This window comes from Hemiscyllium ocellatum, chromosome 37 (assembly GCF_020745735.1).
Source record: "Hemiscyllium ocellatum isolate sHemOce1 chromosome 37, sHemOce1.pat.X.cur, whole genome shotgun sequence".
In the NCBI taxonomy this organism is placed as follows: Eukaryota; Metazoa; Chordata; class Chondrichthyes; order Orectolobiformes; family Hemiscylliidae; genus Hemiscyllium; species Hemiscyllium ocellatum.
This window is the reverse complement of record NC_083437.1, coordinates 40,358,374-40,379,488: the sequence shown is the minus strand read 5'-3', so window position 1 is coordinate 40,379,488 and position 21,115 is coordinate 40,358,374. Positions and strand designations below refer to the sequence as shown.

The following is a 21,115-nucleotide window of genomic DNA, read 5'->3' as shown; positions in this document are numbered from 1 at the left end:
GAGTGGTGGAGGATTGAGTGCAATTGGAAGCATGTGTCCAGCCAGGTACTACAGGGATCAGTGCTAGGACTGTGTGTTAGGTACAGAAACAACTTGAACGAGACTACAGAAAATAATTTCACAGATATGAAAATTGGTGCAATTGTTGACATTGAGGAGCATCATCTCTTGCTACAGTCTGATATTGATCAGCTGGAAAACTGGATAGAGCAATGGCAGATAGAATTTAATCCTGAGGAGTGCAAGGTATGTTTTGAGAGGTCATGGAAGGGAAGGATATATACACAACAAATGATAGTACTGCCTAAGGAACAAAGGAGTGTTAGTGTACATGCCCATAGGTCGCCAAGATATCAGCACAGGTAGACAGGGTGGTAAAGACAGCATATCAGATGCCTGACTTGATTAGCCAGGGCAAAGAATATAGCAAGGAGATCTTATTACAATTTTAAAAATTTGGTTAGGCCACAGATGGAATACTGAGTGCAAATCTGGTTGCTGCACTGTCAGAAGAATGTGATTACATTGGAGAGGGTGCAGAGGGAATTCACCAGGATGGAATGGAAATGAGAATGTGTATAGAGTATAAGTCAGGTAGGGAAAGAGTTAAGTTCTGACTTTAGTGAAACAGGAGGTTCAGCTGAGCATGACTCAGATTAAAAAAAACTTGCAATTAACAACTGTTAAGAGGCAAGGGTAACGGGTTAACAAGGTTGAAGAATATTCATTATGTCGAGCCATTTAATAATATTGGAAGGATTCAGTATGTAAGGTCAGTTTATAACAGGGGGAAAGTATTCATTATGTGAAGCCAGTTAAGGTTAAGTATATTCATTGTGTAACAACAAATGATTTAATCTTTGCTATTGATGCTTGTTGACTGTAACAGTCACCCAATCATTATGTATGTTGCCTTATCGGGATGGTCCTCCCTGTGAAGTGACTATATAATTCATTAGGAAATTCTCTTCCGAGAAGACCGAGAACTCACGTCTCTGTGTACATGGGCGATTGTTCTCTCTCCCTCCAAGGCCCAGAATAAAGATGCAGGTGGTAAAACGTTTTACTTCAACTGAGGGGGGAAAACGGGACAACAGAAACACTAAGCTATGAGGAGAGACCAGATAGGCTGGGTTTGTTTTCATTGGAACAGAGGCAGCTTTTGGGAGGCAGGGCACCCGAGGAAAAATAAGGGCATAAGCAGGGTAGGCTGTGAGAATCTTGGTCCCATGGCAGATGACTGAGTTCAGAGGGCATAATCTTAAGGTAAGAGCAAGTGCTTTAAGAGGAGATTCAGAGGATAACATTTTCACCCAAGGAGTAGTAGTAGTAATATGAAAGACACTGCGGCTTAATGGAAGTACTGTCGTTGAGTTTTAGTTGGTCAGCATAGACGTAGTAGTGGTAGTGTGGGAGGGAGAGGGAGTGTACACGAGAGAGACAGCACATTAAAGAGGCGAGAAGGAATAGGATAGGATAGTGATTAGCAAGAATCAGCTCAGGTGATGCCTTGAAAAACCTGCAACCCCTTGGCCATCTAGTCCTGGGGCAGCTCAGAGGCAGAAATGCTACCTACAGTACCACAAGACCTACATGAAAAAGATAATACACAAAATTGAGTATTCTGAACAGTCAAATCTCCACATTAAAGGATGCAAATGAATAAAGGCTGATGCATGTAAAACTCAAGGAACAGAAGTATGAACTTAATGGAAATACACTGAGGATGTGGAAGATTAAAAAGATCAATTAGTGGAAAGTGATTGCACAGTTAAATTAATTTTTCACCTGGACACTACAATCTTTCATCCTTTCTGACCACATATATGCTGACAGTTAGTGTGCATTTTCCATTTCAAACTTACATGATGTACCCCAGTACTATGGGAAGTCTGTGGCCTAACTTCTCTGCACCTGTAAATTAATCAATCCTGCATTGTAATCACGTCACAATTAGGAACCCATCCTTACCCCAGCGTAATAACACAGTATAAGTAACAAATGCTGTGCAATATAAAGCTACGATGAACAAATTAAAGTTGAAATGTGGTGTGTAAATGTGCTCATACTGTGTCACTTCATCTATGGGTCACGAGTAACAATCGGCCTTGTTAAATCAGACTGAATTAATCTCACCATGCTATTTTTGAACTAAGAGCAAATATTTTACTTCACAGGTCCAGGTGTACTTATGCAAAGTATGATTACCACTTGGCTACAGGGATGCAAAATCAGATGTAATTCAAAGCGCACTAAAATCCAATACTCACTACCTTCCCCATAGGCAATTATATTTAACCTCCTTATTCTATTTAAAACAAAGATTCCTGTAGTACAAAACAACTACACAAGTAACTTTACATCCATCCATCTGAGGAATTAATGCATAGTCTATCACAATAGAAAAAAGACTTTAATCTATGAGCTGCTGCTTTTTCTCCAAACATTTCAGTAATTAGAATGCACAATATGTTGCAGTACACGTCATTGTGTCCTGCAATAGTTAGCAAGTGAACTCAGATTTGAGCAAAAGACGTTCAATGCAAATTGTTTAGTACAATGAATAACATTTAAAATCAGATGTGCAAAGTTCATTATTATTCTATTCAGAAAGACAAAAGGGGGAAAAAGTTTAAAATCACACATTAAGTCAAAAAGCTCAAATGAAAATAGAATGAAAACAAATTTATTTGTACCAAACCTGTTTCTACAAGTAAAACAGCTACTTTTATTCCATTGGATGATTTAGATAAAAATAACTTGTAAGTGTATGGGAAAAAGCAAGAGATGGGGACTAGAAATTGGTGCTCATTTAACAAGCTGGTGTAACTTCCACTGATTATACCTCTTAAGTCCCTTGGACTGCTTTTCTGTTGACAAGCAAATATGTCCTCAAAAGCCCTCAAACAGCTGTAAAAACCCAATCATGGGCGAGACAAACAATGGAGGAGCAGCTCCTCCAATGTGGTTCTGTATCTCTCAACCATTACTCCAGCTCCATTCACCAGTTCCCCATCTCATTCTTGCTGCTTCGAGGCACAGAATCTAGATTGAGAAAGCAACTAGGGCAGGAAGTAAACAGCATGATTGGACAAGCTGGAAGAGGTATTCTGGAAGTCCTGGGGTCACGTTGGAGAGTTTCAGAAAGCTAGAGCAGCAGACTGTTCAGCAGCAGTGAGTACTGTGTCAGCTGGCAAGGAACAGTGATAGGAAGCTGGGTACCAGGCTGGAGTTAGTTGATCCATTATTGATTGGCAAGGAACAATAGTCATTTATGTAAGAATCACTGATCAGGCTTATAGGAATTTATAATCATTCATTCAACTTGTTGACAGTACGGTGCAGGATAAACTACTTACAATGCATACAAGATAACTTTCTGTAAAAAGGAGTAGCAATCAGGATAGCCTTAAAATGTTTTTCATGCATCGAGACAGAATACTATTCTCAGGGGTGGATTATTTGAATATTGTTTACCTAGTCAGAATCTTTTATTTGATTCTCAAAAAGGTTTTCAGGAAGATATTTACAAGTTATATTTTCCAATTTGCATAAATGATTCCTGAAAAGTCAATATTACAGGAGCACCATTTTATGAGGCAAATATCTATCTATATTGGTGAACGCACAAAAAATATTAATTTTATGTTGAAATCTATTTAATCTTAAGATAGATAGCACAGCTTGGTGGCTCAGTGGTTAGCACTGCTGCCTCAGCACCAGGGTCCAAGGTTAGATTCCAGCCCCGGGTGACTGTCTGTGTGGAGTATGCAAATTCTCCCTGTGTCTGCACGGGGTCCCTCCGGGTGCTCCAGTTTCCTTCCACAGTCCAAAGATGTGCAGGTACGGTGAATTGGCCATGCTAAATTGCCCAGTGTTAGATGCATTAGTCAAAGGGAAACGGGTCTGGATAGGTTACTCTTTGGAGGGTCGGTGTGGACTGTTTGGGGCGAAGGGCCTGTTTACACACATTAGGGAATCTAATCTAATCATAGATAAGACAGCACAAATAAGAGAAAACTTTTTGAAATGTTTTTTAATTCACCCCATTTAGTTCTGTTTTGCTTTAACACCCGTTAAAGAACCAGAAATCGGGAGATCCAAGATGGCGGCGACTCAGCAAGTCTGAGTCTACAGAGCCCTTCCCAAAACCTGGGAAAAGTGGGTTTCCTGCCCCCACCACACTTGCCAAACCACCCAAAAAATTTCTTTAATCTTAATTAGCTGCTGAATATTATATTTAAATAGTCTAATACTGAGTGGATAATGAGTAAATCAAAGGGACCCCGCAGCTCTCAGAAAACAAAGACCCCTCCCCCACCCTCCTCTCCTCCGGCTGCAGCTGATGTATAAACAGGCCTTGTGGAGATGATTGCTAGATTGGAATCGACACTCGTCAATTTCATCGCAGAATCCCGACAGAGATGGAATGCATTCGAAGAAAAGCTGCAGAAACAGAATCACTCTATGGCAGAATTGCAGGGCCGAGTGGAGGGGGCGGAACTAAAGGCCACGACCTCCGAGGCTGCAGCTCAAACAGCTGCAGAACAGGTGAGAGCTCTGGAGCAGAGAATCAGGGCCTTTGAAATCTACATGGATGATATTGACAACAGAAATCGGAGAAAGAATATTCGATTGCTGGGCCTTCAAGAACAAGAAGGGAAAGAACAGTTGTTAGTATTTCTGGAGCGATGGTTGCCCCAGCTTTTAAACCTGGGGGCCGAAACTGACCGGGTAAGGGTGGAGTGGGCCTACCGGGTCGCAGTACGCAGATCTGGCCCAAACCAGCGCCCACGCCCGGTCCTGTTCCGGCTGCAGAGTTATAGGGAGAGGCAGATACTCCTGGATGCCTCCAGGAAGCTTGGAAAGGATCCTAAAGCTATGATTCATGAAGGATCCAAGATTATGTTATTTCAGGACTTCTCCCCGGCTTTGGCACGAAGAAGGAAGGCGTTTGATGAGGTGAAGAAATGTTTAAGGAACTTAAATATTCAATACACCTTACGCTACCCAGCGACGTTATGCTTTACCCACGAAGGATCCGAGTATAATTTTAGATCATCGGAAGAGGCCAAGAAACTTTTAGACTCTGTTAAATAAATCGTAAGAGACAATTTATGTTGGCTTGCCTCTCCCACACTCCATGGGGAGAAATGGATACTTTATTCTACTTTACTTTTCCTCTGGGAGCGGGGTTGTCTTCCTTGCTATGTTATTATACTTAACTGTAATCTGTTGGAGTTGTAATTTTATAGTTATGTGTGTTTGTACGTGGCATTGATGCTAGCAGATATACTCAGGTATGGGTGGGGAGGGGTGGGGGTGCAGCGTTCACTGTTAACTCTAGCTCGGTATTATATCTAAATCCTATTAAGGAGCGCCCGGGTTGAGGGTGGGACACTGTTTGGGAGAGGATATGGTGGAACGTTGGAAAGGTAGTAAGGCCCCCTGAGAACAAGGGGGAAGATCTCCATTCAAACATGTTTAATTTTTTTTTTGTTCTTATTGTTTGGAAATAACTTCCTTTTTATCATACTGTTATGAGTGTATTAGAGAACATTTTCTCTTATTTGAAGGATGTAAGCGACTCAACTATACACTCTGGATGATTGTGGATTAGTTGAATTTTGATGATTATATATTTAAGATCTATTTTTATATTAATGTTTGTGCTTGAAAATTCTGCTTATTTTTGTAAATTTGTCAAAATGTTAAATTCCCAATAAAAATATCTATAAAAAAAAAGAACCAGAAATCTTTAAGCTTCCCCAAGTTAACTATAACTGTTTGCCGCAGTACACTACTTGACTGATAATATTTTGGCAAGAACTCTCCCCACTCTCAAGACTTAGGCTGCTACCAGTCTCTTGACTTGCAGTCTCTCCCAACACATCACCGCTCAAAGGGTCTGCTGCTAAAACCCCCAATTATGCCCACTCAGTCCCAGAACCCACTTAGATGCCACTCACTAACAGCCACACCACAATATTCTCCCTTCCCTCCATCTCCCCTGACGTTCCTTTCCAGAATTGAGGCTCAAAGGAGCAAAGCAGTGCCTATCTCTTCTGACAGATAAGTTGCCAAGAACTAAACTCAGTCGGCACCCTCTCCTCCCCTAGTCTGGAAATTTTAGCAGCTGTTAAAAGGTGCTAAGAACCCAAACACTAGTCTTAATATAGAAATTGATGTTGACTTGAAGTCAAAGTTGCAATTTTCAAGAACACAACCCCACTCTTAAGGGAGGACACGGTGTATTGAAAGTAATGTTACCACATGACTATCCTCCAATAAAATCAAAAAGAGTAAGCCCTGATCTTGGGAGGAATATTTTGATCTGGGTAATGCTGTGAACATTTACAGATATTGAATAGCTTAGTAGACCTCATTCTTATCCCATCCCACTATAAATACATGGCCCAATATGAAACCAGATCGTAAAAGAGCTGCAAGATTCAGGATTTGACCACTCAATATTAATGATTTGGAGATGCTGGTGTCCACCTGATGAAGGAGTTCTGCTCTGAAAGCTAGTGTGCTTCCAATTAAACCTGTTGGACTATAACCTGATGTTGTGAGATTTTTAACTCAATATTACGCTAGTGAAAGAGTCACAGGGTGTAATGCTTGGCTTCAGGTATGTTTGTTGGTTCATAGCTTGTGGGGGTGCCTGGGCAAAATGCAGTCAGATTCCTACTATCCCATGTCAGATTATTACAAATGTACTAGTAAACAGAGTAGCCCTGCTATCCAATCTCAATTATTTAAAAAAAGATGCACTTATGTGCTTAAATATAGGTAATAAAAAAGCCAAAATCCAATATCTATTGGCTTTCTACTTACCCCTTCACAGTAACAAACATTGCAAGTGGCCAAAATAAGGATGATGCAAATCAGAGTCAACATTTAAAAGAATGGTTGTAAATTGTACTTTTGGAAATGCCTCCATTTGTTATGCAATGAATCAGAAGTTATTTAAGAAATATTTTGAACTAGAGAGCCTGGCTATGTTCATTGTGTCTTATTTATATAGCTGTAGTGAACATGTAGTTTGGTGGCTTAAGAAAAACCAGAACTAAGTACGTCATTGTTTTCCAGATTTAGACAGTGCTCCCATTATTTAAGCCTACAAAGAGTACTGACAATAAAATAAGAATTCAGTACCATTTTCTTGGTGAAATAAAACAAAGGCAAACTAACAGCCTATTTGGGAAGGGAAAAATTCATTGGTCTGCCTGAAGTCTTTAACTGATGTTTCTATACTTCAATTTATGACATGCAAGTTGCGTAAACCTACATCTTTCCCTATTTTATTCTGGCAAATAGGATTGTCTAAGTAAATTACCAGAGGGCCAACATGATTATTCACAAGCCCACTTTAGTAATTTCAGAGGCATGGGGGGGGGGGGGGGGGTGCTGGTGTGTGGAGGATGGACATGACATTTCAACGTCACACCACTTTTTTTGCCCAGAGGTTTTCCAGCTTGGAAACCATTCTGACAGATGGGCTTGGCAAGAGAAAAATGCAGCCACGGAACTTCAAGCTGACTAGAGAACAGGACTGAAATCTTCCAAATCAGATGTTTAACCATGAAGGAGGAGATTCTTCTGCTGTTCCTATTCCACAAGCAGCACTAAGAGATTTAACTAATTCATAAAGCAATCCTTAAAAACCAGGTTTTCTGACACCTGGGAAACCCAGCCACCAAAGATTGTGTGTGAAAGAGTTAGATCAAAAGGCAAGCATCCTCAATATTAAAATCACAAATTACTTCCTAGCTGTCTGCCCTTAAAACAAGGACTTGAAATTTCACGATTTTCAGTTCAACCAAAAACATGTTCAGGCATTAAAACTTCCAACTCCATTGTAACATTGACACACCATAAACTGAGGAAGAAAATACAGAACTTTACTTCTACTGAACACCACTGCCAACAAGACATATTTATCTATCAGTTTTAAAATGGTGAAACATCCCGACACTCTCCAGAGAAAGTTTACCCAGCAAAAAGATCAAGACCATAATAATACAGGTGCAGAACTGAGCCATTTGGACCAGAGTCTGTTCTGCCATTTGATCACAGTGGGTGTTTTTCTCAACTCTATTCTCCAGTCTTCGCCTCAAAATCCTCTATCCTTTTACTAAAGAACCTCTGTCTTAAACACACAATGACTTAGTCTTCACAGCCTCCTGCACCAGTATGTTTCACAAATTAGCCACCCTCTAGCTGAAGAAGTTCCTTCTCATTTTAGAGGATTGCTTCCTTCATTCTGAAGTTGTGCCCCCAGATCCTCTCTCCCCTACTAGTGGAAACATTGAGATATTTACTCTATCCAGGTCTATCCGTTTCAATCAGATCCCAATCATCCTAGTCAGTCATATGAATTTAAAAAGTTACTGAATTTGAAGAATCTTGTTAAAGCAGGATTCCATCAGAATCTGCAATTCCCAATTAATTGAGACATTGCTAATTTTACTTAGTACACAACTTGAGTACAGTTGTAAAAGAAACTCAATTTTTTAACTAGCATTCATCAGGGCAATTTGAAATTTCAACATTACTCCCCAAATCCTAATATTCATGCAAATTATCCTGATGAATTCAACATGTAAAACTCCAATTTTTTTCTTTCAGTAGTAAATTTTCTTTTAGTTGTCAAGTGGGCAAGAACCTCACTTTTTTTAAAATCAAAAGTAACTTCTTTACATTTTCACAACTGTGGAAGCCCTCCTATGATTACTTCTGAAGTTCAGTTTTCTTGCCATGAGTGATCTCAGTAGAAACCAGCTATTTGTGTCTTAAAGTGACCCAAAATATGAATTATTTACTGATTTAAGATTCTATTTTAAAAACATGTTTACTCTAAGAGTTAAACAAAATAACTTAGTTTTATTTTAAAACACAAGAATAAGTGAAACATTGATTAACTACGTAACTTATTTGTAATTTACCTAAGTGACAAAGATCTTCCAAATTAGTTCAGTAGTCCACCAGCCAAATGCCACTGATTGCAGTCACAAGTCCTTCAAAACAGACTTCCTAAGGAAATTCAGCTCTTCCTCCAGGATTTAACCTGACACCCAGCCGACAGATCATGAACCAGAATCCCATAAATAATTTTCACCAGAAAACGGTGTACATCTGCAGAGCATCCTCAACTGTGTTTAATGACAATCCAGATCGTACAGATCCAATGTCATTTTCAACAACAGGAAGAGGTGCAGAACTGCATATTTACTCATTTTCAACCTTTGGACTTAACTCCACATTCAACCTGTCCGTATTCTATCACGAGACCAGCAACTAAAAAAGCTTGGACGGGTCTTGTTTTCTATATGATATGACAAGTTTCAATCTCTCCAGATGTTTTGGTTTCCAATCTCACTAAGTCTTAATTGCAAGATGATTCAGTTTTCTTATTTGGCTTTAGTCAGGATATCTCTCTAACAAAAAAAATCCAAGCTCAAATCGAATTCATTATATAAACAAATTAACTTAATGGCACTGACTTGGACCAAATTACTTCCTAGGTTATGACTGACATTTCAGAAAGCCCAGGCTCATGCATAACATTGTATTCCTCTGCACCAAGGGAAACAGCTCCATCTGATGGGAGACTCTCTCAGCAATAGCTTGTAAATTATGTTGACCTGTCTCTAAATTTCGCTTTATCCCATGTCATCTAGACACTTCTGTTCAATCTTGACAACTGCAATCTGGATTTAGCATGTCAGGACATCAGTACGAAATCAATGATTGACACACCCAAGAGCTAGCTCTCCCTTCTTTGTAGCTGAAGAAGGATTTCCAGTTCAGTAATAAAAGGCGCGCAAAAGATGCTTTGAAGAGCCTAATCTTTTGAGACATTACTTGCTAACTGACTGCAGAATTAAAAACAAATTTACTTTTTCTGCCAACTAGTTGTCCATTGATGTCAAGGGAATGAAGTCAGTGCCACTAGTGAGAATATGAACAGGGTATAAGCAGGCAGGGAAAAAGTTCTGAGAGTTTTGTGAAACAAGAGGTTCAGCTGAGCATGACTCAGACCAGATAAGAACTTAGTTAACAATGGGGTGCTGAAGGGTAATGGGATAACAAGGTGGAAAAGCATTACGTACATCCATTTAACAAGATAAGGTAGCATTCAGCATGTTATGTCAGTTAACAAGGTGAAAGATATTCATTATGTGAAATCTGTTATTCTTTATGCAACAGCAAATGGCCTAATTTTTACTATTGACACTTGCTGATTGTAACAGTCACCCAATCAATGCATCTTATGGATTGCCTTATCTGGATGCTCCTCCCTGTAAAATGACAGTTCATTAACACACTGCTGTTCCAGAGAAGACTGTGAACTCATGTCCCTGTGCATATGGGCAATCGTACTCCCTCCCTCCAGAGCCTGGAATAATGAGGGAAGTATAACGATACTGTGTATGAGCATTTTGCTTCGGCTGAAAGAGGGGAATGGGATGACATTAGAATTCCAATAAAATTACATTTAGTGGTGCAAAAAAGACCAATATAATTCTAATAGCTATTTCAATTTGGGATATATGTCAAAGACGGTTTTCGGCTACAAGACAAAATATGTAGCTACAAAGTTTGCCACTAGTAGCAAAGGAATGCTACAAATAAAGAATATCAATATACAAGTCGGTGATATAATTCTATTCTTTGGAGGAAATTATAAACAAGTCAAACCAACCCACCTTTCTCTTGGCAAAAAGACAGCCTGAGGTTCCAAGGGTTAGAAGGAGAAATTGATTTTGTGAACTGTTAACAAGTAATTTAGATCAATTTAGCATGTAGATAATTTTAGTAAAATGTAACAATAGGGAATGTCCCCTTTTTTCCCCAAACAAAAATTTAAAATTTCACTTATAAGCTACCAGAGTTACCAAGAGAATAGTAAAATCAGAATATGGGTCCTACCATAACTAGCAACCAGCATCCATAAACAAGCTTTAGAATACTTTCCAGATCCTAGCAATCTGCTATTTCAGATTCACCTAATGACCCAGATGTCTACAATTCATGGCCATATACAACAGACTGCTGGAGTTAAATAATAATTCAAGTCTATTGTGCTAATATTACTAGGCAAACCACTAATCATCCCTTCTGGGAACATACCCAATGGATAAATGACAACTCAAAAGGCCACAATCACCTCACTTCAAGGACATCATTGCAGAAATTCCTCAGGGTCCTAGGCCCAATCATCTTCAGCTGTTCCTCAATTATGAAGAGTAGAGGTATGGATCTTCATTGATGATTGCACAATATTCAGCATTATTCATACCTCCAGGTGCTGAAGCAGTCTGTATCTATACTCGGCAAGACCTGGAGAAAACTTAAATTTGGGCTGGAAAGCAGCAAGTAACATTCACATCAGGAAATGACCAGCTCTAATAAAAGAATAAAATCATTTTCCCTTGATGTTCATCACCAGTATCACTGAATACCACATTAACATCCTGGGTTTACCACTGCCCCAAAACTGATCCGGACAGTTCAAATAAGCAGTGACTGCAAGAGCAGGTCAAAGGTATGGAATTCTGCGGTGTGAGACTCACCGAGGTAAAATGCAGGAGTGTGACCAAATATTCCACTTGCCCAGATGGGTATCGCTCCAAAATGTTCAACCCTATCTAGGGCAATACAGGCCACCTCTGTGACGCCCTACTCACTAGTGGCAATGTTCACCAATAAGACACACTAAATGATTCACTAAAACGTCTTCAATGACACCTTCCAAACCTCCAACTTCTACCACCCAAGAGGAAGAGGGTAGATGTGTGGAAACATTTAGTTCTCCTACAAATTATGCACTTTCTCGAATTTGGAACTATATACTGTATATCACTATTCCTGGGTCAAAAACTTTGAAACTACCTTCCTAAAAAAACAGTAGGTGAACCAACACCCTAAATACTGTCACAGTTTCAAACACCATCTCACCTCTTCCTTCTCTAGGCAATTAGAAATGGGTAGCAATTGCTAATCTAGTGATCACATCCCATGAATGAATTAGTGATAAAAAAAGGTTGGCTGTGGGATACTCAAAAGGTTATACGGATGCTTTCGGAGTGATTTTTTTCAAAAGGCAATTTGATGAGACAGTGATGTCATGCTGCAAATCCCTGCATTATTCCTTACCAGACAGCACTCCATGCTGACCCCAGCATAACTGGAAAGCAAAACATGTTCAGCATAGACTGGTTGGACCAAAGGGTCTGTTTCCATGCTATATGATTCTACTTTCACTATTCAATGCTGATATCATTCAACTAAATAAATACATCTAAAATAATCACAAGTACTGTTTGCAAACAGTAATTCTGATCTCATCTCCAGGGTTCACTCCCATAGTAGCAACCCCATCCTTTGATACCTTACGAAAGGACTGTTCTCCAACTACAATATTACATTGTAAAAAACAAGCAACATCAAGACATGACATTCAAATCCAGACCAATTTACCCTTCCAGTAAGTGGAACCAGTAGCTTCCAAATGCCGGCCCAGCAAAGATGTGCCCTTTAAAACTCCTCTGATCCTTTAAAATTAGACAACATTCAAAAGAGAAAACAATTTTCCAAAATTTACAGGTTTATTTTCTATTTGTGTCAACTGTAACCAGGCTTGAGCGCATTCTCCAGGGAGCTCTGATTTGCAACTATTTAAAAGCTAGGTTATGTTTAGTGCTGCACTAGTAAACAATGAAATTCCTGAGATTCGGCAAACCTGCAAGTTTTAGTGCTGCTGCTAGCAAGGAGGAAAATTGGATATTTTGTGCAAAATAACCAAGTCTGTTTTGATAAAGTCTCTCCCTCATATCACATTGAGACAATGTAATGTGTTTCTGATCAAATATTTATACAATACCTTAAAAGTGCAGTCAGCTGCTCATTTTTCCTCATTCATGACAGCTCCTTTGCCCCATTTCAATAAAGTTTAAAATTCAGAATACCATTTTGCTTGCCTTTAGGTTCTTTTAAATACCTTAAACCTGTCTCCAATACTGCAAGTTTCACAAAGCCATATGCAAACCTCCCTGTTCATAAGGACACCAGCAACCTGGAGGGCTGCCTAGAACAGATTGAGTCAGCAGCCAGGTTTTAACTGGAAAGTTTGCATCTGACTTGTTACCAAGATATCAAGGCGCACACGTTAGCAGTGCTATTGGTGCTCATCTCCTATCACAGTCCTAAGCTTGTTTGGTGTCATTAAACTGTCAACATTTAACTCTCTCCATACAAAACATTTTCAGGTGATTAGAGTTCCACTCAGGTTTAAGTGGATACAAAAACATTTCAAATTGCTTTTTTTTATTTGGGGGTCCATAACTGTGGCATGTTATTTGCCCTGATTCCCTTTATTGTACTCCCTAGAATAGCTCGTCTTATGCTGTGTAAAGCCTTTATCGGTCATGTGCATCCCGAAGTTGTTTATGTCATAACAATGAAAATTTGGAACCAGATGGTAACTAAAACCAACTAGATAAAAAAAATTACACATTTTTGACTATCTCACATACAAAACGGCAGATTATCTACTGACAGGCTTTTGTTTTGTTATTAACATACTGACCAAAAGACTATTAATGTTAATTATGTTATATCAAAATGAAGTCTCAACAATGTAAAATAAGAAACCTTCATCAATACCTGGGTGCACAATGGTTAAAACTATGTAATTTTGACAAGTTTAGCAGAGCCTTGACAAAGTGATTTTTGCTTCAAAAAAATCAAAGAGTCTAGACCATAATGTGTCAATTATGCAAGTGTCCCATAAGATATTTTCTAATCAACATATGGAGATTTTATTACACATTTCTGGAGCAGACAAGACTTGAACCCCAAACCTCCCAGCCCACAGGTAGGGAGCCTATTATTGTACCACAAAAACCCTAATGCAATCAGGGGGGGAGCAAATGCAGGTGTCAGCATGCTTCATGCTGGAGGTCAAGTAATAGTAAAGGAAAGATAGATGTTAAATTAAACATATATGGAACGTGATGTCAACTGATACTGTGCATAACAGATATGCACAAAATAGTTATACTTAAATATCCAAAAAGTTAATTCAGCTGCCAAAAAAGCACCAACCCACTGGATCCAGAAAATCTCCGGTTTGACCAATACTTGAGTGCTGTTAGTTGGGTTACGTCTGGACAAATTGTTAAAAAAACGCAGCTCAGAGGGCAAAAGCATTTAAATTTTAATTAGATTTCCTGCTTAAGATGGTTACCCACTGATCCTCACAAAATGTACGTACAAGCCGCTGGTGAAAACAGGGGCAGACTCAGCAACAATAGAACAGTCTGCTCATTGTTTGCAGTAATATACAACTACCTACTTGGGTTAGATGAGAGGCTACCCAGCAAAAACAAACAAACCAGCACTTTCAGATGTGAAAAACACTTAAATTCAGCTATTCTAGAATCAGATTTTCTTTTCACAAAATCATCTGGATCAGCATACATCAAGAAGATTCAAAGAAAGTTCTCAAACTTCAGAAATATATGGCTTCTCAAAGTAAAGACATTTGCAGGTTATTGCACTACTTTACTTGACTGAGAAAACATTTAATAGAAAAAATAAATTTCTAGCAAGCCCAACTTCCTTCCAAATTAACATTTTTCTTCAGCTGAACTCATCTCAAAACAGACTACAGTTAACAACCAATAATCTGCCTGAATTAAAAAGGTGCATAGTACACAAACTGAATATTCAAACCCAGGATTCTAAGACAACAATTACTGAGAAAATCATGGTTATTAATCAAGAATTTGCTTTAGAAGTGTGCAATGCAGGTAGACAGAAGTGATTCAATAACTTTTTTTCAATTCCTTAAAAAGTCAATGTGACACCAGATATCTTGCAAACATTTGTTTTATTCACGAGACTGTATAGAACGGTTTAAAATATGGATATCAATTTTCACAATTTGAACCAAGTGACCTCAGCTGGATTATTGGAAAATGTAAATCTGCTTTATTAAGTAGAACTAAAGAATATTGGACTGGTTATATTCCGAAATGGTGATTAAACATCTAGCCCTCAAATTCTAATGTTTTCAGTCTTATTTCTGAACTGCTGAATATTAGCAATATACTTTGTGTGTATATTAGTACATTTAGCCGTCAACTCAAAACTCAATATTTAAATGTAGCTAATATTGTAATCTGATTAAATAACATGGGTTAAGGTATAAAAACAAACTTCTAAACATGTACACAATACAAAAAAAATTCTCAACTTTGAGAATAAAGAAGACACTCAACGTTAGCTACAAGATGGACACAAAACTAAAAATTTAAACAAAAGAACTTGTATTTTGATTTCATGTATGCCTGGACCGTCAAAACTCAACAGAACATGGTTCCTTGGCTAATCTGTTTTTCTATTAACTAAACCTGGCTTGAAAACAGTTCTCCTCAAAGATAAAGCCCTATCTGGTGATTAGTAAAGTCAAGGTAACTGTTACAAGTGAATTGATTATACAACAGCCACATGTTGTTTTAATGAGCACCAATTACAAGTTGGAGCTCCACACTGGTTGCACCAACATACCATGTCACTTACAGGTACAGAATAAATTCCAAGTTCAGATCAGTGATTCAGAAAACAAATAAGACCAGAAAAAGAACTTAATGTCCATGAAACGTCAGAAACAGACAGAGAATTGCCAAGTCAGATAAAAGCCTCCTATACTGTGACAATCTTAAGGCCTCAGTGTAACATACAATGTTAGGCACCAGTGCAACTGTCAAGTTCATTCACTTATAGTCCAGACTGGATTAAAACGCAGATCCCAAAACATAACACCTCCCAACTTCAATTTCTACTGATCTTGCTAAACCAGACATTGCATATTGAGGATTGGAACCAATGAAATTGAGATATATGGAGTTGGAGGCCAAAGGTTCGACTGGACTTGCCTCAAGCACAACTTCGCACTTCAAATACTTAAACAGGAACGGTCTTGCAAACACTCCACATTGTAATCATTCCCTTTAATTAGTAGTGGCATTTCACTGAAACAACACAAAGTTACAAGATAATATACTAATTGCACCACAACTATCAGAACTGCACGCAGGAAAGGAAATTTAGTGGAATAAAGTGCATACGAATTTATTAAGAATTTCATTAATGGGATGAGAACATCACTGACCAGCCCTACATTTATTGCCTAGAGGGCAGTTAAGATTAAACCACATTTTGGAGTCATATGTAGACCATAGACAGTCTTAGAGATGTACAGCATGGAAACAGACCCTTTGGTCCAATCTGTCCATGCCAACCAGATATGCTAACCCAATCTAGCCTCACCTGCCAGCACCCAGCCCAGAGGGGCATGGATAGATAAATAGACAAAGTCTGTTCCGTGGGGTTGAGACCAGGTACAGATAGTAATTTCCTTCCAGATGGGTTTTTCTGACAATGGACATTGGATTTGTGGTCATCTTTAGACTCAATTCCAGATTGATATTGAATTCAAATTCTACCATCTGCCAAGTTGGGCTTCAAGCCCAGGTTTCCGGATTAATAGCCCAGTGATATTAGATAATATTTAACTTGATTACATGTCACCTTCTGACCTGAAAAACATTTTTGTCAGTGGAAAGACAACGAAATCAAAATCATTCATCACTGAGATTACAAATTGAAGAGCTGGTCAACTTCAGGAAGCAGAATGGAGCACACACCCATCTATATCAAAGGTCTGAGGTGTAGGTGGTCGAGAGCTTCAAGTTCCTGCGAGTGTATATCAACCACCTATCCTGGCTCACCCACATCAATGCTACAGTCAATAAAACACACCACTGACTACTTCGTCAGAAGGCTAAGGAACTTGGACATAGCCAAAATGAAACTTACCATTTTTTAACAGAAAGCAACCTATTGAAATGCATCACAGCTTGATATGGCAACTCCTCTGTCCAAGACTAAGAAATTACAGAGCTAAAAATGCTGCCCAATCCATCATGAAAACCAGCCTTTCTTCCACTGACTGCTTACACTTTCTGCTGCCTCATAAACAAAGACCCCTCCCACCCCAGATCCATCAGGCAGATGATACCAACAGATTTAAGAACTGCTTCTTCCCCACTGTTATCACTTATGATAAGACTTTTCATTAGGATAGATATTTCTCTACACCTTCGCTGTAGCTGTAAATGCATGTTGCGTTCTGCATTCTATTCTATTAGGCTCTGGATTAGTGGTGCTGACAGAGCACAGCAGTTCAGGCAGCACCCTAGGAGCAGTGAAATTGACGTTTCGGGCAAAAGCCCTATTCTATTACCCTAAGGTATGATCTGTCTGAATAGCACACAGAACAATATTTTTCACTGTATTTCAGTACATATGACAATAAATCAATCCAACAGAGATCAAAGCAAACCCATATCCTTCCAACTCAAGGGCCTAACATTTTGTTGCTTTGGCTAGAAAACATTGTACACATTATCAGAAGGTCATCCATTTTTCAATGTCACTTGACACAAAGTTAAATGTTGTTGATTCACACACTTCAGCCATCACTATGACAGCCTATTTCCACTTATTTAACAGTGCCCATTCTGTCCATGCCTTGTCTCATCAGCTGCTGAAATCCTCAACATTTTAATCAACTCCACTAATATGCCCTTATCAAGGGATTCTGAAGAAAGGTCACTGGGCCAAACTATTAGCACTGCTTTCTCCACAATGTTGCCAGAACTGCTGAGGTTCTGTAATTTCTGTTTTTGTTTCAGATTTCCAGCATCTGCAGTTCTAGGCTTTATCTTGTTATCTAACTCTGGGTCAAAACTTTAAATTCTCTGAAGCACCTCATGAGAATTTATGAAGTTTTATAAAAGTAAGTAATTGTTCAATCTATCCTTGAAAGCAAATTTATAATCCACTAAATACTAATGTTAATCCACTGAAAATATTTGCATTTCTCTCGAGACCTGCATCAGAAAGCTTATTTCAGCTTTCCCACTCGATCTCCAGTAAATACTTTGATTTTATCCTAAACAGAACAAAGTAAAATGAAAAGACACTCCCTTGAGAATTACACATTAGTCTTTGAGATCTTAAAAACATAAATGTTACACTAGATTTATCATGCAGATTTTTCTCTCTCCAAATGCTTCCCCCCCCCCCCCCACAGTTACCTGCAGTGAAACAGACCACTTCAAAAGAATGGAAGCATTCACTGTAGCTGTAGATATTCACTTATCTACAATGGAAAAAGATAAAAATCTAACCATGGGAATTGCAAAAGAGGATGTGTGCACAAAGTAAGCTACTAGAGTCAACAATCTCAATACACAACTTCTCAATCTGATCACAACAAATCTTGTAACATGGTACAAAATAGTACAGCTAGTCTATGATACACACACTATCGTGTATGCAGTTTTAAAAATTGTCTGAATCGAAAAATCACCCCAAAAGGGCTTGAGCCTAAAGAGAGCCTTTAAAAGGCTCACTAGCATAAACCAAAGACTATATGCAAGTAATATCTTGAATAATCCCATAATACTTGTTAAAGTTAGAGAAAATTGTACACTTTAAAAATGCAGATTTTAGTAAAATACAAGTGTCAATTTATGCCACTCAAGTGTCCAAAACAGAATACATCCAACACCTTTCCATAAATCTTTGCCACAACTTGAGAACTATACCCAACATTTACAAGATCTACAACTTAACACTAAAACAGATAGCTATCAAACATGTTGACAGCCAAGAATCATTTTTTTGTAAATAGCACAAGTTATCCTCACGAAATTTTCAATTGTCTAAATACTCTCAAATTGCCGAGACAGCAAATGGGGTAACTAAAAATTACCAAACGATGCAGTATAAAAGAACAGATTTAACATCCAAAAAAACTGATAAAAATTAAAAGCTTGTTGTTAAAGACTTCAGCTTTCCTGACAATGTTGAGTTCAGCAATTTGAAATTAGTCGATTTAATTGCACAAGGATATAAAGATATTTTAACGCAAAAACATGCGTGAGGCAAAAGTATTTATAAATGCCAATGGAAAACACTGATTTTACTAAGACTGTTTGAGAAAGTAAACAGGCTGTAAATTTGACTAACTACAGACTGCTTCATGTAGCACATAGTTCCAAATTAGTTCCAATACAAAACCATGAAGTATTGTATATTTCGACTGTATTACTTTTCTCAGGAGAAACAAAATCTTTAATCTCAAATATATCATTTTCACAAAAAATCCCTTCAGATTCATGCTTCAGCATTTAAAAAGTGATATTTGAATCATTCCATTAAATAACTAGCACAAATCAAAGAAGCTGCAATGCGTCGACTTATGAGCTTTAAAAGGCTAATCAATATTTAATATGAACCATTAAGATTTTATTAAAGAAAGTCTAGATGACATTGTCATTTATCAACCTCTTAGAAAACTTAATGAACAACAGCAACAATGATTTTTAACTGATCAATTCCTCAATGATCAAAATAAAACAAAGTCAAAGGTAGTGCTTGTATTTAAGCCTTGTAAAAATGTCACACTAATATAATAGTGATCAAAAAGATAAGGAAAACTGAAAATTTACTTAATGCCTTAAACCTGGGATGAAAGACCTTTCTGGAAGTAAGAGAGCCAGGAAATAAAAACAGAGCATTTATTCAACATTAGACTGGAAACCCTTCAGGAGACAGAAAATCCTTTAATTACCATGAATATGAGATGAATACACTGCAGTTTAAAGTAACGTCATGTGGATCTATATAAAAATAAAGCCTGGCCCTTGGTTAACCTTAGATGACCAAACCCATAATGGGAAAAAGGGGCAACCCTTCGGAACAGGAGAAAATCAGGTCGCCTACCTAAATGCACTGCAGATTTCCAAGGTTCCCAAACATCTTGCAAACACCAATTAAACCAAAACACAAGATGAAGGAAGGCAGTTGTCTCCACACCCCAGTGCATCTTCAATTCTCAAACAAACAACCAAACGCTTGCAGAAGGGTGGGAAGCGAATAAATAAATCGAGGTAAGTATTTTCTGCAAGGAGGACGGATTCCTGCACATAGGCTGAGAAATTTCAATTTTAAAAATCTACGGGTGAATGCACCTTCCTCACATCCCAATGAAAGATGGGGGGGGGAAGAAGACAGAGCAGAGGGTCTTCTCAGCCCATCATTATAATAATTTACCATTCATTTCAAATGCAATGACCGTGCATCCACATTTTTTGGGGAAATAAATATGTTTTTTTCTCCTCATCCACAAGAACATGGCCGGAGCCCAATACCAAGCAGAATGATGCAGAGGAGAAACCAGAACAAAACAGCATTTTAAAGATCCGCCGAGGGTCAATGGGACGAATGGAAAGGAAGGAGGCAGACGTTCTCCTCACCTTTGCCGGCGGACGCGACGATGGAAAGGCTGAGCAGAAGGCAAACTATCAAGACGGAGAGTCTACACCTGACGGGGTTCATGCTGCTGCCACCGCCGCCCGGCGACCGATCACTAAAATGGCGGCCGCCCGCCTGCTCGTTCCCGCCCCGCAGACCCACCCCGGCCACGCCCCACCCCGCCCCGAACTGACGCGCCAGAACGTCACCGCCACGCAGCCCCGCCCTCTCCGGCCACGGACGACATCACCGCAGCTATTCCCCGCCCCCTTCCCCTGTACGGCGTGACGTCTTGCCTAGTCCCCGCCCTAATGCGGCGGCGCACTTGCGTCAGACACCTCGGCCCGCCCCTCACCGTGAGCCCCGGCCAGGGAAGAACTGCGTCACGTGACAATTAAAGGGACTGGTGACCCAGCAACGAGACCGTTCGGCCCTTCAGCTACAAATACCACTTTTATTCCTGGATTTGACAATGTACAGGAAGACAAATACAATTCATTTCAAGAATGCAACAGTAGGGATGTCCTACTGAAGTTGTGTAAGGTTCTAGTCAGACTGTATTTGTAATATTTTGAGCCCCATATCTAAGGAAGGATGTGCTGACCTGGGGGATGGGAGGTGGGAGTCCAGACAAGGTTCATAAGAATGATCGTAGGGATGAAAGGGCTTGTGTTTGGAGTTTAGAAGGGTGGGAGAGGATCTGACTGAAACTTAC

General features: G+C 39.0%; 1 protein-coding gene across 4 annotated transcripts in view; it reads right to left on the bottom strand.

Moving 5' to 3' along the window:
- Nucleotides 1-20,540, bottom strand: part of clstn1 (calsyntenin 1) — a 91,067-nt gene extending 70,527 nt beyond the window's left edge. For all 4 annotated transcript variants that reach the window (XM_060852340.1, XM_060852342.1, XM_060852341.1 and 1 more), the window contains exon 1: nt 20,403-20,540. In XM_060852340.1, the coding sequence (XP_060708323.1) occupies nt 20,403-20,484 (82 nt within the window). In that variant the 5' untranslated portion in view covers nt 20,485-20,540. The remainder of the gene's footprint in view (nt 1-20,402) is intronic.
- Nucleotides 20,541-21,115: the final 575 nt, after the last annotated feature.